Source organism: Liolophura sinensis, chromosome 7, assembly GCF_032854445.1.
Source record: "Liolophura sinensis isolate JHLJ2023 chromosome 7, CUHK_Ljap_v2, whole genome shotgun sequence".
Taxonomy (NCBI): Eukaryota; Metazoa; Mollusca; class Polyplacophora; order Chitonida; family Chitonidae; genus Liolophura; species Liolophura sinensis.
Genome location: NC_088301.1, coordinates 10,178,737 through 10,204,980, shown reverse-complemented (window position 1 = coordinate 10,204,980; position 26,244 = coordinate 10,178,737). Strand labels below are relative to the sequence as shown.

At 40.3% G+C, this 26,244-nt stretch overlaps 1 protein-coding gene across 2 annotated transcripts in view; it reads right to left on the bottom strand.

Moving 5' to 3' along the window:
- LOC135471276 (uncharacterized) overlaps window positions 1-25,713 on the bottom strand; it is a 33,734-nt gene extending 8,021 nt beyond the window's left edge. The window contains exons 1-13 of one of the 2 annotated variants that reach the window (XM_064750442.1): window positions 25,666-25,713; window positions 20,114-20,226; window positions 18,361-18,642; window positions 16,305-16,437; window positions 14,970-15,160; window positions 9,051-9,208; window positions 7,825-7,975; window positions 6,826-6,911; window positions 5,567-5,786; window positions 3,782-3,954; window positions 2,435-2,600; window positions 1,314-1,466; window positions 556-714 (exon numbers count right to left, since the gene is read on the bottom strand). In XM_064750442.1, coding sequence (XP_064606512.1) covers window positions 556-714; window positions 1,314-1,466; window positions 2,435-2,600; window positions 3,782-3,954; window positions 5,567-5,786; window positions 6,826-6,911; window positions 7,825-7,975; window positions 9,051-9,208; window positions 14,970-15,160; window positions 16,305-16,437; window positions 18,361-18,642; window positions 20,114-20,180 — 1,939 coding nt within the window. In that variant the 5' untranslated portion in view covers window positions 20,181-20,226; window positions 25,666-25,713. Of the gene's footprint in view, window positions 1-555; window positions 715-1,313; window positions 1,467-2,434; window positions 2,601-3,781; window positions 3,955-5,566; window positions 5,787-6,825; window positions 6,912-7,824; window positions 7,976-9,050; window positions 9,209-10,756; window positions 10,942-14,969; window positions 15,161-16,304; window positions 16,438-18,360; window positions 18,643-20,113; window positions 20,227-25,665 lie in introns of both variants that reach the window. The other variant, XM_064750443.1, reaches the window with a different exon arrangement.
- Window positions 25,714-26,244: the final 531 nt, after the last annotated feature.

Sequence of the window (26,244 nt, the reverse complement as noted above, 5' to 3'; positions counted from 1 at the left end):
GGCCAGGTATACCCCAAAGCTTATTGGCCACGGAATGTTTGGGACTGAGCTACAGCGCTAGACGTTAACATTGTCGCTTATGGAAAATTAATGGGGGTCCGAGGCCGGATGCCCTATAACGCCAGATCGAGGCCGCCCTACAAATGCCTCGATGGCCATCTTGACTAAGTAGGTCAACGTTGTTTTTATCCATGTGTCATTGATTCACCAAAACTGTACTAATGCTTGCTGCTGAACCTCGCAAATCGAACTTACATATCTTACATTTTCTGTCGCCTTTCAAGGAGATTAATCATTTGAGAACGCAGGATGGTCATGGAAAAATGTTAAGGACAAGGAAAACAACTACCATACTCTTGTAGATAGTAACCCTAATAGGAACACCTGCTGGAGATCAGCTACAAACTGGTCAGATTTGTTTTGCAAATAAATGTACCTGCAGTTATACAGTCACATAAAGAGCAACAAAACAAATAATCAAAGTAATGCTCGATACTGATTCCAACTGCTTTGCACGAACTTATCAATGAAAACATTATAAAAAGGAAGCATTACGTGGCGTGATTGTCTCCCCTAGGAACGTCTCACTCCATGGGGCATACTTTCCACTAGCGGTCAATGCTCTGGCGCACATGGTATACTTGGTTGCTTCGTCCAAGTTGTTTAGGCGAGCTTTCAATGTTTTTCTCCCACCGCGGAAGTCTTGTTTGATACCTTCGGGGTAAGAAGGGGAGCGTAGTTAAATTAAGGACGATAACATGTACCATAATGTGACATACTGAAGGACAATGTTAAACGTGAATTAATGTATTTTTCAAGGTCATGTAATTCGGAAAACTCCTGAAAACTAAGGAATGAAATTTTATTAATGATAGAATACCTCATATATTATTTGAAATTTCTTGTTAGTATAAATTTGAAAATGAAAAGAATGACGCAGAAACGTGTCCCACTTCACCACAGAAAATTAAGAAATGAAAAAAATGGAATTTTATCAATGGTAGAATATGTCATACAATATTTGAAGTTTCTTGTAAGTATAAATTTGAAAATGAAAGGAATGACACGTTCTCTTTGACACAGAAAATTAAGAAATAAAAAAACGGAATTAATTAATGGTAGAATAACTATATTATATGAAGTTTCTTAATAGTATAAAGTTGATAATGAAAAGAATGACCCGGGACTCTGTTCCACCTCACCCCTTAAACATTAACATATCCAGAATAATAAGACATTAAGATCGTCTAGAATGCAGGAAGCTGTGGTAGAATACACCATGCTGTTGGGTGTTGCCTATTTAGGTCACTTACCGTCCTCACAGTCCTGTTTGCTTGTGTCTGTCACTGGCCAATAGCTAATCTGATAACCCCTGATCTGAACCTCACATGACATCATATTCCACTGAACCACCGCAGCATTGGTCTCCACATCCAGGACGCTCACTCCTCTCATCTGGCTCGGTTCTAGAAAGAAATTTCATTCAATGAAATTAAGAGCTCCTCCCCATGGAGTAGCTAACTGTGAATTGCGAACCGTTGTCTTCACCGACACCTGCATTATAGCCCATTTCACCAAGGCTTACTCTCGCCGTGTGAAGAACGAACTGCTTTGACTTTATGTGTGTTTCTACTTTCACACGTTCTTCTTCTATGCATTCTTCTGTACCTCAACCAATATATCCTAGAGCAAAGGAAAACACACCATATTCAATTCACAAAAGCTACATCAACTGCTAAATATGAATAGTGGAGATAAAAGTTAAGTTTTCTATGTAACCAGGTGCCAATTTTATCATGCACGTTATAGGACATAAGTGGCTATAAAAATTAAGTTTATTAGATAAAATGAAAAGCACAATGAATTTCCCAAATGGCACACATTACTCGGAATTGGATATTATATATAATGTATCGTTTGTTTGAAAGGCACGATTCAACCAGTATCAAACAAATATTGGGGCCTCCGTGGCTCAGTCGGTTAGCGCGCTAGCGCAGCGTAATGACCCAGAAGCCTCTCACCAATGCGGTCGCTGTGAGTTCAAGACCAGCCCATGCTGCCTTCCTCTCCGGCCGTACGTGGGAAGGTCTCCCAGCAACGTGCGGATGGTCGTGGGTTTCCCCCGGGCTGTGCCCGGTTTCCACCCACCATAATGCTGGCCGCCGTCGTATAAGTGAAATATTCTTGAGTACGGCGTAAAACACCAATCAAAAAAAAAAATCAAACAAATATCTTCTGTCGTTGGTTTAGTTTGGTTTGGTTGTTGTGAGATACTCAAGAATTATTCATTTATAGAATGGTTGCAAGTCGGTTGTTATGGATGGGGGAAACAAAAGTGCCCGGCTTCTGTCATTATAATACGAATCTGAAACGATTAACTTAGGCCCCGGCACTGTTAAGAATCCATCCCTGTAACACAGATGTCCAGACTCACCTGTGTTTCTGTCCGCCAAGCACTCCGCCCACGTGATCCCACCGCTGACACCACTTATATTCAGTGCCACACCGATCACGACGTCACGGTCCGATCTAATCCTGACGTCAAGCCAGTGTCTGGAGGTCTCTGTTGACATCTCGACGTCCTCGGTACGTATGTCTCCCTGAAAACACGAAACTTAGATTTATGGACGTAAGTGAAAGAGATTTTGACTAGCTTCTAAGAGTTTCATCTCGTCTATCGACGAGCTAGACAAGGTGCATGAGGACTCGTGTAGGACCCGTTGAAAATATTTCATATCTGACACTCTGTGTATATAGCATGCCTCCACTTTGTATCGTATTTATCGTACATGTATTTGTATCGTATTCCCAAATGGTGCAACCAATATTGTTCCTACATGTAGTTTCGCTTGCGGTGACATTTTATTGCACACCAATTTCCTATTCAAATGACCCCAGATGGAATAGATGCCGCCAGGAATGGGTATAAATCAAAATGCTATAAAATTTACCTTGTAGCTGACCTCTTTCTCTTCAAAGGAGAAGAAAACATATAAATTATGCCAAAATCAGATGAAAGAGCGCGAAAACTTGTTTACAAATATGGTTTTTAATATTTTTCGATTTTTGCTTTCAGGATAAAAGGGTATTTGAAAATATTTTTGTATGGTGGGTATTTCGGACCACCTCTTGGCATTTATCGCCTTTGTACAATAATGTTCTAAATAAGGATGTGATGCATGTCAAAAAAATTTAGTTTAGTTGTTATTTACATCCAAATATATTAAAAATTTAAATATGATCAAAATCCAAGATAAACATATCTGTTATCTAAAAAGACCAAATTCTAGTTCAAATATCTTCTTAAAATGTGTTACATACTCATTTATAATTTATGACACAAAGACAGTATATACGAAAAGGCTAGCTTGGGAAGGTCTTGCAACAACCTGCGGATGGTCGTGGGTTTCCCCCGGCTTCTTCCCCCCAAGATGCTGTCCGCCGTCGTATAAGTGAAATATTCTTGATTACGACGTAAAACACCAATCAAAAAAAAAAATAAATAAATAAATATACAAAAGGTAGTCCCAAATACCTCCGAACAAAAATTATTTTCAGGTGTCTATTCTCTTTAAAGAAAAATCGAAAAAAAAATTTTGAAGACCACATTTACAACTAACTTTCCGCACTCTTTCATGTGAACTTTTTAATTTTTATTTTTTCTCTCCTTTTAAATAAATACAGAATCTCCGCTGAAGATTGGACTGAGTAGGCATATTCTGGTGACGATTTAATGGGTGTACCCAGCCTAAAATTCAGCTTAGTTTCACCTCAGACTTACCTCACACTTCGCTAGAAAGACATCCATCGGTCTTTCGATGTGACCGGAGCAGACATAGACTTTGGCATGCGAAGCCTGACTGGCACTGGGCGATGTCCAGGAGACATTCACACTGACGCCACCGTCTTCATCAGTCTCGCTCTCCGCTATGACATCAGCGGCCAGTGGTAACTCTGCAAGATACATCCTAGAGATATAGTTTTCTTATATATAAAATAAAATCACATACAATGCTCCTCGCCTTTTGTCACCATGTCAATAAGGTGTTCCCTTGCTGGCACCGATTGTATTTTTCAGCGCTGGATCACAGCGATTGTCAATATCTTGACCAATGTGGTCACGTGTTGGAACCCAGCTCTGTCACGCAGAAACAATTCGAAGGCTGACGGTTTACTTCCGGTACAACGCTTCCTGCCACCCATAAACATGTCGAAGGTTGACGGTTTACTTCCGGCACTACGCTTCCTGCCACCCATAAACATGTCGAAGGTTGACAGTTTACTTCCGGCACTACGCTTCCTGCCACCCATAAACATGTCGAAGGTTGACAGTTTACTTCCGGCACTACGCTTCCTGCCACCCATAGACATGTCGAAGGCTGACGGTTTACTTCCAGCACTACGCTTTCTGTCACCCATAAACATGTCGAAGGCTGACGGTTTACTTCCAGCACTACGCTTGCTGCCACCCATAAACCTGAAAGATCTTACATGAGTGAAAAAAACTTGAGCTCGGCATAAAACACCAATCAATCAATCAATCAATCTGTCTAGTCCCAGATTAACATCTCCTCTGCCTATTGCCGCAATGTGCAATTCTTGATAAATGCTATAAATGGTGAAGACGATCTGGTTTTTCCATCGTCTGCCATCAACACTCGAACTGAAATCTCACAAAATAAGGGGGATACATATCGTGGAAGGTATTCTGCAGCGTGTAGTTTGAGCTTTTGTTTCCGAAACAGAAATATACCATGATCTTTCCTTGATTTGTCTAAAGTTTATCTCTGGTTTATAGAAGGGTAGGATGATCAGGTGTGAGCTCAGAAGTTGATCACAATCGACCAAAATTGGTTTCTTGAGCAATGGATATGCTAGTCTAATGGTGGAATATGTCATGTACTATTTGAAGTTTCTTGTAAGTATAAATCTGAAAACGAAAAGAATGACACCTTCTTTTCGCCACAGAAAATTAAGAAATGAAAAAACGGAATTTATTAATGGAGTAACTCATATATTATTTGAAGTATCTTGTTAGTATAAATTTGAAAATGAAAAGAATGACGCGGGACCCGGTTCCACTTCACCCCCTAAAATTCTGTTCTCATTTTCAATACAGGACAGATAACCTAAAAGATTTGGCAACGGTATGAAATATATGGAATTTAACTATACATGAAAGCCTAAGGTATAGAGTGGCAAACCCTGAACAGTGAGGACAGTGTGAGCAATTGGTCACACGTATCGGATCCTGATTGTTATTTGACGTCATACTTTGTATGATGGTGGCCAGTTTAACCGGTGCTGGAAAGCGGAGGTTTAGGGCAAAAGACCAACATTTGACTGATGAACTTTCCCACGTGCGAAATACAGATTTACAAAGGTCAACAAAGCCCTTACCAACAGTCAGAGAGCATTAAAAGCTGTAACATTAATCACACTTGGACGAACCGAAGGTAGCCAAAGTTTACAACAATAAACAGTACTGATTATTACTTAACGCCACATCCATGTCGTGACGATCTGCGTATTAAAGATGAACATTAACCCCTTGTGAAGAGTGTACCTTGGTCAAGCGGCAAAAGTTGGACAGGCCAACTGTATGGTCCCCAACCTGCCAGCGTGGAGGCCGCCACCTCCAGATCATAGTTGTCAGTCATGTTAAGGTCATCGAAGGTCATCGGTGAGAAGAGTTCCGTCGTTTGCTTCGTCCACGTGCCAGCTGATGACGTCACTCTTGCCCTGTAGTGAGTTATCTTCCCGTTGGAAAAGATAGAGTCCAGATACTGTGAATCACATAACAGGGAAATCCGCTTGGATAAGGCTTTACAGTGACTGTCAGGCAGGCTGAATAAGCAAAGGCGAAACTATTTTGCAGCCCGCTTGCTCGCTCACACACAAATCATCACTATTTCCAAATCCCTTTCCAATCTCATCTACAAAGTGAACCCGTCTGTTCATGTGCTTCAGAGTTTATTCCGTATTTTCGTAATACATAGCTTACTTTCCTCTTCGATGATTTCCTCCATTGACTGTAGGTATCTATTCTTAATTTCAATATAAAAGCATATCGAACTTAGGCAAACATTACCGTTTACTTTGTCACTTTCTCAAGGGGGTATAAGCCATGAAAAGGGAGGTATGTATGTATCACGAGCTTACGCAATAGGGAACTCTCGCAGGCCCAACCGGTGAAGGTGTCGCACTCATTTCAGGCGAAAAAACGTTAATCAATAAAATAGTATGTTTCAGTGGACTAATCAAAAGCTTCTTAAAACATAGCTCTACAGAAATGAAGCTTTCTCCGTAAATATGTTTTAGATGATTTCAAGAAAACTTCATAAATTTCCACTCAATACTTCCAGAGATATGACGGTTACAACTGCTCTGCCAACTGAAGCTGATTAATATGCTAATTATTGTCAGTATGGTTTTGAGAAAGGCCAAAAGGTACAATGATTATTTCTGCAAAACTCCATGAACTTCCTTTTAATACATGCACCAGTCACAAAAATGCTTCTAATTACACAAATTAAGCTGATTAATATGCAAAATTAATACAACGTTCGACCTGAAAAGGCTTCATAGGGCACATATGACTCACAATGATTACTTCCACAAAAATCCCTGAATGTCCTTTTAAAAAGTTCAGAGTTATGACGGTCACAAAAATGAGGACAGATACACAAAAATGAGAACAGACAGACAGACCCGACTGACAAACAGACAGACTGATAGACAGATTGATGGACGGACGGACAGTGCCATGACAATACTCCTTGATCAACAAGACTGATCAGAGTGAACAATGACATCTCGTCGTACCTGCCAGTATACGTCCACACGGCGTTTGTCCCGGGAGTCTCCCCGGCACTGAGTGAAAGCCACCTCGGATGGTCTGTTTTCCGGAGCTGTCAACATGAAACAGTTTCCATTATTTTCTTTTTTTCAAACTGCAACGAACAGGTCCATATGGGATGTTGCTCCGACACTGCTGTTGTTACTGATGAGGGCCATTCCCTTAGCCAGAGGTCTAATCGAGTGCAAGGCGATATCAACTTTACTTTACTTATCAACGCTATTGCGAATTTGCGAAACACAAAAGATTCTTCGCAGAATCAAGTTTTTAGCATATACAGATGAACGCAATTCATTAAAGTTTTTCCCTCGAAGCTTTAGCATCTCATAGAATTATTCAGTATGGTCATTCATTTTGGAATAAAGAACGTCAGCAACAGCAACAACAAAAACTGATGCTTCGCTGATGGTCTATATAGTTAATCTGTTACTGGTTCATACCAATTTTCTGAAACAGTCTATAATTTTTAGACACACCGGATCGATGTTGTTTTAACTCTTTCAAATCAAGCAATAACATCCCAATTTCTTTCTAAATATACAGTTTAATGTGAGTCCTAATATATAAAAGCACAAATAATTGCCAACCTTGTTTTCGGTGGAGGGTGGGGGTGGGGGGTGTAAAATTGCTTTAACATCTGCAAAAGGCCACGGGGATGAGGTCTAACCTGCAGTTGCGACTTTACCGTTTTACAGGCACCCAATGGAGAGGTGGGAAAGAACCATAAGTGGGGAGGGGGGTCAGATGGTGCTGTTGAGCCGGTAAGTTCGACATTGACATCATTTCTGAAAACTTTCGACCACTGACAGAAAGTATTTATAACACTGATGGCTGACTTTTGAGACATAAACTAAGTCCCTAAGATTTCATTATTTTTTCTTTATTTTCCTCATAACCATGCTCGTCCTTATAGAGTTATTTTTCATGAACCTTTAACACCCGCAGGCAGTCTCAGACGATTGTACCTGCTTCTTGTGTTTCAATCTCTAGGTCATATGGGTCGCTCCAGTATCCGCTGCCATTCGGTTTAATCTTCCCACTGAGTAGGTATTTACTGTTAGGCATCAAGTTATCCAGGCGGAAAGATACGGGCCCACTCCCAGTGCCATGTATGACCTAGTGGCAAAGATAAAGTGCTTTTATTGTTCTAAAAAATATACACATGTGATCTCAGTAGGTACTGCGCTATTAAACAAGGCATATGCGATCGCCATATCCATTCTATTGAACGTATTTTACAGAAGGTCCACCTAACCATAGCTTTTAACAACAATAATTGCGTACTCTCAAAACTGTAATAAGGAGATGTCGTTTTTAGCCGTCAAAAGTGAAATAAACTGGTGGAGAAGCAGTGAAAACTTCTCCAGCGGTTTTCCTAACAGTTTCAAACTTTTGTGGCAAGAATATTTAATACAAAATACAACTACATATGGAGAGTAAAACCAGAGCAGCAACGGCAGCGTGATAGTCGGCAAATGACACACGGAACAGGTGAAATACCGCCTCTTATCATATGTATCATTTTTTTTTAAATGTCCACGTAAATGCTTAATAAGTAGCAACTAACATGTCCCCTAGCACCATGGCTTAAGCAGAATTAAGTGAAAGAAATATGCAGTGGTGTTAATTTCAATTCATTAAACGCTACTGCTATAGAATTATCGAATACTGTATGCTGCCTTGTCGTTGTATTTCACATGAAAAAAATGCCAATGCTTTTGCTTCAGGTTTGAATTTTCAAACAAATACTTCAATTGTTTTCATTTAAAAAAAAGCAACATTAGCCATCTTTACAGAGTTAGAACAACCAGAAATTAATAAAATACAGTTTTTTGTTTCGCCACCCTGTATAAACAAAAGTCACAATACCGATAGTACTCCATACTTCCATTCTAATTATTTATTTGCTTGCTGTTTTGTGTCGAACTCACGAGGAAGAATTTGCCACTAAAACGTACGACGGCGGTGAGAACTGCGAATGGAGGAAACTCTCCTTCGGTAGAAATATCACACAAATTCTCACTCAAAGCCGGGTCACTCAAATGCCCCCCCCCCCCCCCCCCCAGGTTCAAACCAGCAGGAACGCATGCGAACATAGCAACAGCAACAGCAAGATATCTCTGAGGTGTGGCCAGCCTGCGCCCTATATCTCACTTCTTCAATTACACAAGCGGCGAGGAAGACTACTTACCCTATCGCTTTCATTTCGTCCAGAGAGACATGTAGCGTTCAAACTGTATTCGAACTGTTTGATGACCCCCTCCAGGTTGTGTGGAATCTCCATGGTAACGGGCAGAGACCGGTTCTCCAGCTGAGGGCCGGCCTTAACTGGTACCTGGTTTGGTTTAACTAGGTAACGGAAGAATGATCACATTTGACAGAAAGAAAATAAGCAAAACAAAAAAGATAAAATTATAAAAACAAGGAATAAACCATATTAAAAGTAATGGTGAAAGGAGGAAGCCTTGCATGACGCCTTAGACAAGGTATCATGTCACAGATAATTATGGCTGGGTTAAAAACTGACACTGTTTTCTAAGCATGGTGAGCTGAATGGGAACAAAGCCATCTAACACAGTAACTGTTCCGATAAGTTCTCAAACAGAAATACACTTTGACCAGCATGTACTAACTTATAAATCAGATTATTCAGGTAGAAGGTAGAAATAGATGATGTCAGCAAATAATACATGATTCTCAAAAGTTGTTTGTTTGAAAAGAAAGGCGGTAATATATAGCATCACGTTAAGCATACATTATACTTGTAAAATAAAAGTAAATCCAGATGGCATGCGCATGCTCAATGGCAGTATCAAAGCACGGGCTTGTATTGGTCTTATCAGTCTTATGCAAATCAGCAGAAAAGCAGGAAAATGACATGATAAGCCTAAAAAGTCGGACTCCCCATATTGGAACAACAAAGTTTTAGAGTAACAGACAAAAATGTAATTTTTCCGAGGAAATTCTCCATAATTAGGGGTGGGGGAGACTTTCACACATATATGCGGTACTCCAAAGCAATGCGAATGTTGTAGAGTGATATAAATGCTCAGACCAATGAAGAAAGCAATGAGCAATTAATGGCTATGATGATGATAGATGACAGATGATGAATATGTAGATGATGAACATGTCCAAATCATGCTGTGGACATTTCCGCACACTAATATAGACTTTTGCCCTCAAACAGATCGAGGCCGTCGTATAAGTGAAATATTCTTGAGTACGGCGTAAAACACCAATCAAATAAAATAAATAAATAAATAAATCAAACAGATCGACAGTAAGAATCCTGTCTCTAAATATATATGACAGGCAAGGCACAGGAAATGACATGCAAAGTAAGGAACGTTTCCATACCGCATACACTACACGATGCTTTCTCCGGACTGTAAATTTTCAGTACGAAGTTTTCTATCTGTATAAAAGAGATGCTACAACACTTCAATGTCCTCAGACGTATTACAACAGAAAATGACTGAAGCGTGTCAGATAGGGGAGGAGTTGACAATACCTAACAGTTTCGCTTTGAAGCAATACGGATGTTGGGCGTGGAAGAAAATAAAGTCACAACTCTCTTAAATTCACAAGTAATTAAAATGTTTAAAACGTAAGAATTTTGATATCTCACGCATATTATTCCATGTAATTAGGCTCTTGCTTTGTTATATCTTTAAATGTATATCAACAACCAAGACAACAAGATACGACACGACATGCGAATAGAGGGGCGCATGCAGTACACAATGCTTTCTCCGGACCGCATAAGTTCAGTACGAAGTTTTTACTTGTATAGCAGAGATGCTACAACACCAGCTGGATATCCGCAGGCACATGACAAAAGAAACTGACTGAAGCGTGCCACGTGACAACAAATAGGGGCGGGCTTGCCAATACCTAACAGCCTCGGTATGAACGACGCCGATGCGTTCGCAGTGCCCAGCTTATTTGTGGCAATGACAGTGGTATGGTATGTCTCGTCCCACTTGAGCGCCTGGTTATGTTTTTCTGATGAGATCGACTTCCACTGACAAGATGTACGGTTTGGGTAAGGACAGTCTGCATCTGAGGCGGAGCTTTCTCTGAAAGGTAAATGTTTCGATTTTCATGAAGTTTCGCCATGATAATAATCAATCGTTGCACAGAGAGCCCAGCCATCTGCAGGCATCTGCAGGCAACCCCGGGATGTCTCCATTGAGTACAACAGTCGGACACGGCGCCAGGACGTCGTGCATCAGAAGTTGATGAACTAACGTTGGTTTGTATGATTATGCTTTAGCTCACATTGGTATTTTCCATGGAAACAGTTCGTGATGTATGGGAGTTGGGACGACGAAGGCCTCTGACGAACAGAGCTCCAAAACCATTTACCTACATAACCGCTTTCCAGCAGATGGCAACTCGGCTAACCAGCTTTCCATTTCTTCTTCACAACACGTTATCTAACTCCATGGAAAGAAACAATAGGAATCTGGAGTCATTAGAATTCCTCATCTAGGAAAATGCCCAGCATGTGTAACATAAAATGAGCAAGACCACATCATGGAGAGCAAAACCAGAGAATCGATGATGGTATGATAGCTGCATAACGGTCACATGTAACCAGTATAATCCGGTTCTATAGGAATTTACTTCAGTTAAGATTTTATTCAATCGGTTCATGTCAATGCTTATTGACAATGCTGTCAATGCAATTTATTGACAATGCTGTCACACGTCCCCTGGTAAAATGGCTTAAATAGTAGCAATTTGCACGTCCCCTGGTAAAATGGCTTAAATAGTAGCAATTTACACGTCCCCTGGTAAAATGGCGTAAATAGTAGCAATTTGTACGTTCCCTGGTAAAATGGCTTAAATAGTAGCAAATTACACCTTCCCTGGTAAAATGGATTGAGCATTAGGTGAAAAATGCAGTGATGTTAGATGCAATTAATCAGGTTTAGAATTATTCAGAATGTATTGAAATGCAAACGTTACAGATCGATGAATGAAGAAAAAAAACACACCATGAGATATTGAAGGAATAATGAAAGTTGAAGCTGAAATGTGCTGACATTTTTGCTTATGGGAGCCCGCTGCTGTATGTACTGGCCACATAGATAGCTCAACCCTACGTCTCACGCTCCCTCGCAATCTGTCACTCTCTGACAACCGACGGTTCACGCAGGGATGATGCATGTGGTGCAATTAACTCTAAGAAGCGTGGGTTGTGGTAATAATAATAGGAACGTATAGCTCTGAGGGAATACAAAGTCTTCATTTTTGCTATTTAATATTTTATCAATAGTTTTATGCCAATTCCAAGGGTTAGCAAGCCAGGCGAAACAACGATGGTCGCATGTATATACATCATAAGAGGGCGCGCGAAAGTCACCTAAACAAGAACAACTTTGTGCTCGCTTTTTGTTCTTGTTTAGGTGATTGTTGAGTGGCTACCACCTTTCGCTGATATCAAGATCATCATTGTTTTGTTCGACTTTATATTATTCTTTCTTTCAATTAAAGTGAACGTTGAAGTCTTTAATTATCAATTACTGACATCAAAAATTGTTAACTCAACGTTTAACAATTCTTCAAATTCGTTATAAATCTAATGCTGAGATATTAAATACCAAAATGCAGACGTTGTCTTTCCTCCGAGTTACGTTCCTGCAATTCTGCCCCACTATGACAAAAGAAAGTAGGTAACAAATGCATTCTACTGATATTTTGACCAAAAACATTAACAGTGTGCGCCTTTCTTCAACTTTCCCTATATTAGGGTTAATTTGCCTTTAAATTATATATCCTGATATAGGGAAAGACCAAGAAAGGCCTACAGTGTTTATGTTTTGGGTTAAAATATCAATACAATGCATTTGTCACTTGCTTCCTTTTGTCGTAGGAGGGCAGAGTTGTATGGATATTCCGGGCAGTGATACATAATGGTGATGGATCAATGAGAAGCTGGGAATAAGCTCTGTATCCGGAATGAAATGAAAAAGGTTCTCTCCTACATTCTTATAACATCCACACCTATAACAAACCATAACACCTTAATAACTATAGGTAGGAGGTATGTCAGAGCACGTAACACCTTAATGACTATAGGTAGGAACTACAGTATGCCAGAGCACGTAACACCTTAATGACTATAGGTAGGAACTACAGTATGTCAGAGCACGTAACACCTTAATGACTATAGGTGGGAACTATAGTATGTCAGAGCACGTAACACCTTAATGACTATAGGTGGGAACTACAGTATGTCAGAGCACGTAACACCTTAATGACTATAGGTAGGAACTATAGTATGTCAGAGCACGTAACACCTTAATGACTATAGGTGGGAACTACAGTATGTCAGAGCACGTAACACCTTAATGACTATAGGTAGGAACCACAGTATGTCAGAGCACGTAACACCTTAATGACTATAGGTAGGAACAACAGTATGTCAGAGCACGTAACACCTTAATGACTATAGGTGGGAACAACAGTATGTCAGAGCACGTAACACCTTAATGACTATAGGTAGGAACAACAGTATGTCAGACCACGTAACACCTTAATGACTATAGGTAGGAACAACAGTATGTCAGAGCACGTAACACCTTAATGACTATAGGTAGGAACTACAGTATGTCAGAGCACGTAACACCTTAATGACTACAGGTAGGAATTACAGTATGTCAGAGCACGTAACACCTTAATGACTACAGGTAGGAACTACAGTATGTCAGAGCACGTAACACCTTAATGACTACAGGTAGGAACTACAGTATGTCAGAGCACGTAACACCTTAATGACTATAGGTAGGAACTACAGTATGTCAGAGCACGTAACACCTTAATGACTATAGGTAGGAACTAGAGTATGTCAGAGCCCGTAACACCTTAATGACTATAGGTAGGAACTAGAGTATGTCAGAGCCCGTAACACCTTAATCACTAGAGGCAGGAACTGTGCCAGAATCCGTATCACCTTAATAACTCTAGGTAGGAACTATGTGAGAACCCTTGAGTCTTTAATGACTGTAGGAACTATGTGAGAACCCTTGACACCTTAATTACTATAGCTAGGAACTATGTCAGAACCCTTGAGACTTTAATGACTCTAGCAACTTTATGTCAGAACCCTTAACACATTAATGGCTATAGCTAGGAACTATGCCAAACTTATCTCACCTTAATGACTACAACTAGGGACTTTACGCCAGAACCCCTAACACCTTAATGATTATAGCTAGGCACTATGCCAAACCCTGTAACACCTTAATTACTATAACTAGTAACTTTATTGCAGAATCCTTAACACCTTAATGACAATAGCTAGCAATTATGCCAAACCCCTTCACACATTAATGACTTTGTGTCAGAGCCCTGAACACCTTAATGACTGTTTACTTTATGCCAGAACCCATAACACCCTAATGACTATGGCTAGACACTATGTCAAACCGCCGTCAGAATCTAAGGATACACATAGTGCAATGTTTGTAAGATGGAATGTTTACATGTTTCGATTTGCTGACTGAGCCTTTGATTTGAAATCTTGACATGACATAGCCCTGGCTTGTAACCAACCACTGATAGCCTTGACCAATGATTTCATGTGTTCAAGTCCATCTCGCTTCAGCTTAAAATGTTTGTCAGATGCTCAGCTAAGGTCGGAGGTTTTCCCCAGGCTCCCCCTGGTTTCCTCTACCCACAAACGAAACTCTCGTCGTATAAATGAAATGTTAATTATTCGAACGTTAAACTCATAATAAAATATAACACAAATAAAATATGACATCAATAAATACTGAATTTGACGATGGCGGATTTCGACGGGAATTTCTCTAAGAAACCAAGACTATTTTGAAGTTTATTCATGGTAAAGGCTATTCACTAGTACAAAACTGATAAATAAAACGATCCTACTATTTTACTACTAATATATTACCGTTTATCCTAAAATAGTAAGGAAGGCATGTGTTAACTGTCTGCAACATCTAAACTGTTCCAATTTGAAGCAAAACTAAAGTGATTATGATATTTCTGTATTTTTCGCGTAGGGAATCAAGCTTTCAGAGGATGTTATGCCCATTGTTCCCTAATAATATTTTTTTTCCAGTTGAATAAATACCTATTTCATCAGGGTCGACGACGACTTCGTCGGATTGTGTCCTACCAAGAGCATTATAAGCGGTCACCACCATGTGATAGAGCAAGCCTCGCTTGAAAGCCAATCGCGGATCGTCTAAATTTATTGAGGACCAGAAACATGTATCTTGTGTCTTTCGCTGATCTGTACAATTCACCATTTTAGAACGATGCCTGAAAATAAAGTTCACAAGTTCAACAGGACGTTTTCAATAAATAATACTAAGATACAACCCTCATGTGTTGATGTGGCTGGTCTCTCAGTTTACTTCTTGCTTCCGAGCTAGTTACTGATTGTCAACCTTTGACTCACATTCACAATGTCAACGTTCTTTTTCGTTTCCTTGCATGCATGCGATGCCTTGACAGTATTGAATACTGCAGCTAGTTTAACCCACCTGTATGTTAATGTTATCTCACCTCATGAAATATTACAGCAACTATCTTCAATTACATGTTGTTTCTGCTCTGCACCACTTAAACGGACACCCTCATCACTCTGATGGATGACAAGAGCTCCTACATTTTGGTAATTCATTGGCCAAAACGTCATACCGGTACATGTCTTTGAATTGAGCTCGAATTGTCTACACGAAGGATGCCAGTGGCTGTTAAGGTGGGGATGGAAACTATACATCGGTATCGAGAAGATATCCCCAAAAATTAATAGTTTACAGAAGGAAAAGAAAATAGGACATTTTCTGTTACCTGTATTTGAACTGAACTCATATGAATTACCTACACCAAGCATGCCAGTCACTGGTAAAGCGGACATGCTCCAAACTATACATCAGCATCGAAAAGATGGCAGAAGAAAAAGAAAACACGACATTTTTTCGTTATTGTGAAAGAATTTGTCCCCGAATTCTTTAGCGTCAAACGAACTTCACTCAACAACGTGGTTACAGTTGCCCACTGAAACGATCAGTACTAATGATGCCCTTCTGGGTCCAAACCTTGCACGGATATGCTTGTAGCTTTTCAATACATAGCAATGATTATTGACTGCCTTCGAAGAGCTGCATACCAAAAGAAAACGTTTATTTGTCTTTTTTGTGCTATAAGCTGTTTTCGATCATAATTTCAACATACAATATTTACAGCGATAACGTTTATGGTTGGAGGAAATTTGGCATAATCCGAAAAAGAAAACTCCAAGGCACTTCGGTAGATACGTGACAAAGCCGTTGGCATGAAGCAACGGCCGAAGTATTGAGAGTTAGATTCAACTCGTAGCCTCAAAGGCCAAGGGAGAAAATCACAGGGGAGACCGCTCACAGCCCGATGGCAGGAGGTGTAGGAAAAAAAGATGAGTTACCCGATGCGGTACGAAAGGGTCCAGTTGGTGAGTATTTTAAGGTCCTCTTCACCTTTCACTTGATCCCACGTGCATACCATGTCCTTCAGAGCTTGGGACACACAGCGGATGTTCTGTGGCTTCACGGGACGGTCTAGGACAAACACATGGACACCGAGTAACTGTAATATGCACTACACATATCGGGAATGGCAGAAAAAGAAACCTTAGTCCTCTTAAATACGTAATTAGTCAAAATGTTTAAAATGTAAGACTTTTAATATTTCAGACATATTATACAATGTGCATTAGAAAAATTTCAGCATAACAGGCGGTGAGATAGTATCACAGGAAAAAATTTAGACTTAAAGGGATACAAAATCGATCCTGATTGGCTGGTGTAAGAGATAGGCAAATCCATGCTCTACCATGCCTAAGCTGAATTGTAGGAATGGTACATTTTTTTCAAGCGTCAACAAGGCTGCAAGATTTAACCCAGAAGACCCTATCTCCACTGTCGGCCAATCAACGTCGATTCTGTGTACCTTTAAGTACAAGTCTGAAATGAGCGATGTCAAACAGGGTGACATCTTGAAAGGTAATAATCATTTCTGACCCACCAACATATGCCAAGATGTCATGAAATAGTCTACATGTTACAGGCTCAAATGCAATAAGCATACATATCACAGTGTATCAGTCTACATACATGTAAAATGAAGCAAGCGTCAAAACCATATCTGAAACTACTTATACTCATTTTTTCAGAATTTATTGATGCTGATGCATTTATGGTGTCATTGATGTCATAAGGGAGAACTTAGCTCTAAACCTGACACTCAGTGATCAAATATATCACATATTTACGTGGGTGTGTAATATTCATAATTATTAAATATCATGGCGGTAAATTCACGGAGTCCAAGTGGATGAAAAAGCAGAAATTGATTTCGTCGTGATTTTTTAAAAATATTTGAATTTATTTATTTATTTAAATAAAGAAATTTAGGCCTATCCACTAGACTCCACTGTCGAGTTTCAGCATCTACACGGTTCTGAAAAAATTATGTAATTTAAATATTTGTTTTAATGCACGCCATATGCGACGGAAGATAGAACGATAGGGATTGTTAATAATTACAGTAAACTACAAGCAAAATCCTAAAGAATTCCTCTATAGGTGAAAGTGAAAGTAACTGTTGTCACATTATTAACATACCAAATATGGGTCGTTCAGCGCACCATAGAATACAACTACTTGATTTGTTTTAAAAACGCCAAATAATTAGGTAATCTCGTATATTTGTCTCAGTATCCTTTTCGGTGACACATAACTGTTGCTATCTTTTACATTTTAAATGCATTTGAAAATGCCTCTACTGATTTTGTTTAGAAATTTCGACTGACCTAAATGCAGTTAAACGTCTCGACTGTAATGTGAGCTTTATGAAACATATCGATATTGAATGTGATCAGTTTCATATCGATATTGTATGTGATCAGTTTCATATCAATATTGTATGTGACCAATTTAATATCGATATTTTATATGACCAGTTTAATACCGATATTGTATGTGACCAATTTCATATCGATATTGGATGTGATCAGTTTCAAATCGATATTGTATGTGAGCACTTTTATATAGATATTGCATGTGACCAGTTTCATATGGATATTGTATGTGATCAATTTCATATAGATATTGTATGTGACCAGTTTCATAGCGTTATTGTATATGATCAATTTAATATCGATATTGTATGTGACCAATGCCATATCGATATTGTATGTGATCAATTTCATATCGATATTGTATGTGACCATTTTCATATCGATATTGTATGTGTCCAATGCCATATCGATATTGTATGTGATCAATTTCATATCGATATTGTATGTGACCAGTTTCATACTGATATTATATGTCACCAAAGGCATCAGGGCGACTTCTCTGGCCCTGAAACAGGTGTATAATGCCAGATTTGCATTAAATGATTCGTACAGAGACACACGATACATTATTTTATTCAGACTTAACACTGAAGGTGTTGTAGAAGAAGCCGTGCATACTTACATCCAATAAGTACAAGTTTGCCGCAGTCCTGTAAACCGCCGTATCCGCAGTACACGTGTGAGACTCCGGCGAACGGCACTGTGTTCTCCACGCGCAGTTCAGCTCTGCGTTCCTCAGGGAACGTCTTGGTGTACTCACTGAGGTCAAAATTGTTCCAGGAAAAGGTCAGATTCTTGACTCCAAGCAGTTGAGGCGCCGTGCATTTTAAATGTAACATCTCTCCGGCCACCAGTTCTAAAGTCTCTACGGGCTTCAGCCTCTCGTCGTGAGTATTGATCTCACCTGGAAATCAAACACCTGATTGACTGATTGATTCATTGATTGATTTTTACGCAAGGTACACATTGATGTGCCAGTGTAACTTTGTTGTAGTTAATGTGTAACATTCGTTACATCGTTATCTAGTGATAGGATACGGAAATATATGGTGTCAATAATCCCCATATCAGCCTAGCCCAATACGAGGATTACTGACACCATACATTTTCGTATCCTATCACTGAGTAACCATGTAACGAATTTATCCTGCAAAGACCCATCTATTCAGTGCGAAAGACCGGTGTATAGGTGAATCGCTTCAACCCAACAAATGGAGATAACCTACTCAGTAGACACATTGCACGTCATCTGCAGGATTCGAAACTATATCCATACCCCACGTGACCGTTGTTGTCCAATGAAAAGCGGAGTATTTCGTCTGGTAACTGAACTGAAGTGAACTGAAATACATCTTCTGTGTTTCTTGTCGAGCTGCTATCAGAAAGTAACTCGCCAGTATATCTGCAAAGGTTTTAATGATATTTTGGTTTCCAGAACCAAGAAACTGGTGAAAGTCCAAAGGCTAAATAAATAAATTTATGTTAGACCAAGGGTTCTTCAAAGGCTGCCACTTCAGTCTGTACAGCAAAAACATCACATAAATTATTGTATAATTTTTCATTCACTGACTCCAAGTTGTTACAGTGAATCTACTTATACTTTGCGATGTTTCTGTCATGTTATAGATCTACCGTAAGTGCGTATAAGAGCACTCGCGAAACCCTAACTGGTACTTATCGCTAGTTTTCGTCTATTACGTGAAAGTCATTTCGTGAAACCCAAGTTGTTCAGGAGGGAAGCCGAGCTGAATGTCTCCCTCTGCGACTATTGCTAGAGTCCGACTTTATTCAGCAAACCTGGCCACTTTGTTGTCGGTGGAGCACTCTTGAGTGTCCAACCAAAGTGAACCGTGGTTTTAAGTCAGCAGGATTGTCAGGTACATGGCGAATTGCGGCGGTCATGTAAGTGAAACATGCTTCAGTATGGCTCCAAGTTCCTTTAGTTTTACGAGTATAATTCTCCTGTAAGTAAATATGGATGAGCGTTCAGAACCTCTGGCGCTCTGCGTGATGATTGTGTCTAATTCCGCTTAACTGGGGGATGGGGGAAATATATTCTTCTTGTTGAATTAGATCAACAAGATATTCTAGGATGATACACGATTTGAATATTAATTTCACTCAGTCGCCTTGGGAATTGGCCTGGCGATTATTGACCTGGAACATCCTTATTGGTTGACGGATGGAACACGAATATCTGTTGCGACGCATAGATTTAAACACTGATCAGATAAAACAATAGATAAACAACAAAGACAGCAACTTACCATTTTAACAAGGAATCAACAACCTAGTCAACCAACCGACCAAAGAATAAATAATTGAATCAAATAAATAAATAAATAACATAAATAAATATATAATAGGTCACTCACAATTCTCCGACGAGGCAGTAATCATGACAAAAGCCTGTACAAATATGGATAACACCCTTGTGAGCATGATGCAGCGACCACACTAGACCTGGCATATCAGTAGACGAAATTACCTGTAAAGAAAAAAATGACAGCTAATTAACGCAAAAAATCATCTCTGTGCTGAGACTTGCTGCGAATTTTCTGTAACAGAGCACAAGTAAGAGGCTGTCTAACGGGTGACCACATCAGCTAATAGATTGTAACGAACGGTAAGGTACGTCACACGCGCCGTATGCGCTGTACATGTAATACAGGCGATACATACATGGGAAATACACGACACATTTGTCGTATATAGCTGGAGAACTGACGCGGACGCCTGTGTAGAAGAGAAGCATGTATTTTGAAATCCAGTTTTCCGATGCATACGCGGGATAAATTGTGTCAGTGCTACGTGCATGCTTATGTTTTTCCTTGTTTCGATCGACGGCCAAATTATTCATGTGCTCTCATTATCTCTCGTTTCACATGTAGGGTATTAATATATGGATACATACGAAGCTTCATCCATTTGTCAATTTATATATTTATTCGATTGTTCTTTAACGGCATACTCAAGAATTTTTTAATCCACCATTATTGTGAGTCACCAGAATGCTCGGCGTAAACCAGACTTTTGTCAAGCTACTGACAAACTTTCTCACGTGTGATGGACAGATAAACACGCCCTGGTGCCAATTCTACTCAGCCGTTTGTGACTTAAGTTAAAATTTAAAACCTCTTCACAGTTCTTAGTTGTTGGTACTGGGAGTTGAAATTTTTGCACATTTGTTTTAAGGTAACATAGATAAGGTGGACAAAATTTTAATTTTTAAAGCCGAAAAATAAACTTTAAGATGGCATATTAAATTTTAACTTAAGTCAGAAATGGCTTTGTGGAATTAGCATCTGGTGACGGGAGACAAGTGGTCTTCAACGAAAGTTAAACTGAGCAAACGGCCAAGTATACATCCTCGACAGCTTATCATCAACACCGTCCCGCAAGCAATGGAAGCGGGGGAATCTTCAAATGCCAGTTTTGAACCCCCACCTCGTGTGTCCCAGCACCTTTAATCACTAGACCACGGCCCTCTCTAACATCAATCAATCAAGCAAATCGAGCAAAATATTGAAGTAAGCCATCCTTGCATATGCAGTTTGCTTTCACCACATGTGGAAAGATGCAATCTTTACAGGCTTCCATATGTTGATACCATGTCAAACAAAAAGGTCAAAGGGCACCTCGCATGTGTTGGGCAGGTCACTGCAAAAAGTTCTCCTACAGTGTACACTTGGTACTACTGGAAGTATGAAAGGAAATACACAGCAGCTTCATAACTAGATAACTTACACTCTCATCCCTCGTCATTATGGGTAATTTGAACAATTAGACGTGGACAGATAAGCGGAAAAAGAAACATGGTGACTAAAACGGAAGATAAACACTGTACTGCTACATTACAGATCTCGCGTGATAATGCATAAAAAAAAACATGATGAAGTAAACCGACCCAGAGTTACTTAAAGACTAGATATATACATGCTGTCATTCACCGGCATTCAGTGCGAGCAAACTAGGTATCCATGAATGCTTCCTCTCATCAGTCCAGTGATACATGTATCTTCCAGCTAATGACAACCGTGTTTTTATTTCGTACAAACCAAACAAGCAATGACAAGAGTTCGCTGTAATCTACACCCACTCAATGCCACCAAAAACAACGGGGGGAATTACAGAGAATGCGGAAGCTCAAATTAATATGTACATGTATATATGCTGGGTTACTGTGTGTACGATACAGACGAATGCTAGCGTACTGATAAATACATTTGCGGACTCTATTTTTCATTACACAGTTACTCAGTAAGAGGGTACAGAAATAAAAGGTGTCATTGCCCGTCATAAATAGTGCAAAGCGTCAGCCTCACCCAATATAAGGGTTACTGACTCCATATATTTCTGTGACCTCTCACTGAGTAGCCCTGTAACGCATTTATCTGCAAAAAGACCCATAAATTTGGCGCTCAAGGTCGATGCACCGGCGTTTCGCTTCAGCCACATCTTTATCTTCACAGCCGAACAACACTAATCGTGTGGGATGTGTCAGGAATTCAATTGGCGAACCGCTGTTCGTCCATGATGCATGATCGAAAACAATTCGATGTTCAAAACTCCTGTGTTCGTGTTTGTAATTCATAAACAGAGTTTCATGATTTATGACCGGTGATTCACAGCACTTTTCTCACGCATAGTGCATCTCAGTTCATAAATCACACAGGTTATAGTTCACGGCGGGTCTGTCATAAGCCATAGACCACAACTAGTGTGTCATGGGTAATAGTTCACAACTGGTGCGTCATGGGTCATATTTCACAACAGGTTTGTCATGGGTAATAGTTCACAACTGGCGTGTCATGGGTAATAGTTCACAACTGGTCTGTCATGGGTCATATTTCACAACAGGTGTGTCATGGGTCATAGTTCACAACTCGTGTGTCATGGGTCATAGTTCACAACTCGTGTGTCATGGGTCATATTTCACAACTGGTGTGTCATGGGTAATAGTTCACAACTGGTGTACCATGGGTAATAGTTCACAACTTGTGTGTCATGGGTCATAGTTCACAACAGGTCTCGCCACGATATGGCTGAAACATTGCCGATGTGGCGTTAAGCCATAGTCATTCACAACAGGTCTGTCATGGGTACACTTGGTACAACTGGCGTGTCATGGGTCATAGTTCACAACTGGTGTGTCATGGGTCATAGTTCACAACTGGTGTGTCATGGGTCATAGTTCACAGCTGGTGTGCCATGGGTCATATTTCACAACAGGTCTGTCATGGGTAATAGTTCACAACTGGTGTGCCATGGGTCATATTTCACAACAGGTCTGTCATGGGTCATAGTTCACAACTGCTGTGTCATGGGTCATAGTTTACAACTGCTGTGTCATGGCTAATAGTTCACAACTTGCGTGTCATGGGTCATAGTTCACAACTGGTGTGTCATGGGTCATAGTTTACAACAGGTGTGTCATGGGTCATATTTCACAACAGGTTTGTCATGGGTCATAGTTCACAACTGGTGTGTCATGGGTCATAGTTCACAACTGGCGTGTCCTGAGTCATAGTTCACAACTGGCGAGTCATGGGTCATAGTTCACAACTGGTGTGACATGGGTCATATTTCACAACCGGTGTGTCATGGGTAATAGTTCACAACTGGTGTGCCATGGGTCATAGTTCACAACTGGTGTGTCATGGGTCATATTTCACAACAGGTCTGTCATGGGTACACTTGGTACAACTGGCGTGTCATGGGTCATAGTTCACAACTGGTGTGTCATGGGTCATAGTTCACAACTGGTGTGTCATGGGTCATAGTTCACAGTTGGTGTGTCATGGGTCATAGTTCACAACTGGTGTGCCATGGGTCATATTTCACAACAGGTGTGTCATGGGTAATAGTTCACAACTGACGTGTCCTGGGTCATAGTTCACAACTGGTGTGTCATGGGTAATAGTTCACAACTGACGTGTCCTGGGTCATAGTTCACAACTGGTGTGTCATGGGTCATAGTTTACAACTGGTGTGTCATGGGTAATAGTTCACAACTGGCGTGTCATGGGTCATAGTTCACAACTGGTGTGTCATGGGTAATAGTTCACAACTGGTGTGCCATGGGTTACAGTTCACAACAGGTGTGTCATGGGTAATAGTCCACAACAGGTGTGTCATGGGTCATAGTTCACAACTGGTGTGTCATGGGTCATAGTTCACAACAGGTGTGTCATGGCTAATAGTTCACAACAGGTGTGTCATGGGTCATAGTTCACAACGGGTGTGCCATGGGTCATAGTTCACAACTGGTGTGTCATTAGTAATAGTTCACAACTGGTGTGTCATGGGTTACAGTTCACAACTGGTGTGTCATGGGTCATAGTCCACAACAGGTGTGTCATGGGTAATAGTTCACAACTAGTGTGTCATTGTCAAAGTTCACAACTTGTGTGTCATGGGTAATAGTTCACAACATTTGTGTCATGGGTAATAGTTCACAACTGGTGTGTCATGGGTCATAGTCCACAACAGGTGTGTCATGGGTAATAGTTCACAACTGGTGTGTCATGGGTCATAGTCCACAACAGGTGTGTCATGGGTAATAGTCCACAACTAGTGTGTCATTGTCAAAGTTCACAACTTGTGTGTCATGGGTAATAGTTCACAACATTTGTGTCATGGGTAATAGTTCACAACTGCTGTGTCATGGGTCATATTTCACAACTGGTGTGTCATGGGTAATAGTTCACAACAGGTGTGTCATGGGTAACAGTTCACAACAGGTGTGTCATGGGTCATAGTCCACAACAGGTGTGTCATGGGTCATAGTTCACAACTGGTGTGTCATGGGTCATAGTTCACAGCTGGTGTGCCATGGGTCATATTTCACAACTGGTGTGTCATGGGTAATAGTTCACAACGGGTGTGCCATGGGTCATAGTTCACAACTGGTGTGTCATGGGTAATAGTTCACAACTGGTGTGTCATGGGTTACAGTTCACAACTGGTGTGTTATGGGCCATGGGTCATAGTCCACAACAGGTGTGTCATGGGTAATAGTCCACAACTGGCGTGTCATGGGTAATAGTCCACAACTGGTGTGTCATGGGTCATAGTTCACAACTTGTGTGTCATAGTTCACAACTGGTGTGCCATGGGTCATAGTTCACAACTGGTGTGTCATGGGTAATAGTCCACAACAGGTGTGTCATGGGTCATAGTTCACAACTGGTGTGTCATGGGTCATATTTCACAACTGGTGTGTCATGGGTTATGGTTCACAGCTGGTGTGAGTGAGTGATTGAGTGAGTGCTTGGGGTTTTTACGTCGTACTTAACAGTTTTCAACAATTTTCTCGTCATACTAGTATGACGACGAAGGTCCTTAGACTGCATGTAATGTGCCTCCTTGTTGCAGTATGGATTTCCACCACTCTTTTACCTAGTGTTGATTTACTGAGACGACTTACGGAAGGCAAGTAAGGCGCCCCATCCGAGCCATGATACTGATATGAGTCAACCTGTCGTTGCACTTTCCCCCTACTGCTGAACGCCAAGCGAGAACGATACAACTTTGACAGTAGGGACAAAAATGTTTTTATATTACGACAGTGGGGACAGATATGTTCTTATATTCTTATATATACAGTTGGTACAAATGCTGTATTTCTACAAACCAGTTCTTCTATGCCAAATGACTGCGAGTCATTTGCACAGTAACTAGAACGCCCTACATTATATCCTCGCGCTATATGCTTTACAACATTGAGCAAAAGTTTGACATAAAAAAGTAGGGCGTAGTACACTTTATTTAAAATACCAACGTTATACCTGTAAATTTAGGGCCTTAACCTGGCTGTGTTTTATATCAAAACGCCACATTTTTATGTAAGTTTATGTAAATAAGTTAGTACTGGTATGTCATTAGTTGTAAACATATAAATTAATGTAAATAGAACATAACTTACTGTGAGGACTTCACCACTCTTTTCTCAACCCCGCTGTGTTGTCAGTCCTTGTCGAACACAAGGGGATAACAGATATCTTTCAAACAGGTATGACCTAATTTTATGATTTCTGAGAAATCACCACTAGTTTTTTTCCATTACTTGTAAGCCAGCTGTACATGTGCCTGATGGGCTCTTGGACAACGCCACTATTAGTCATGAGTAAGTCACAGTAATAGGTAGAGTGCAATTCTTCTGCGTGTATACTTTCATCTGTGCACCATATACGAGGTGATTACCGCGTGCACATTTTATGGAGCGCAGATATTTCCCCATATACGGACAATTCCCCCAACGCACAATTCATCCTATACGGACAATTCCCTTTACGGACAATTCCTTCGATACGGACAATTCCCCCTACGGACATTTCCTGCCTATGCGGACAATTCCCTCTACGGACAATTCTTTCGATACGGACAATTCCCCATATTCCTGGATCCACATTTCAATTTTTTTTGCTGTCACAGATAGTCTTTATATACTGTACTTCGGTAAGGTGTAAAAAAGGGCAATGCAATCAGTAGGCTTGTTTAGTGC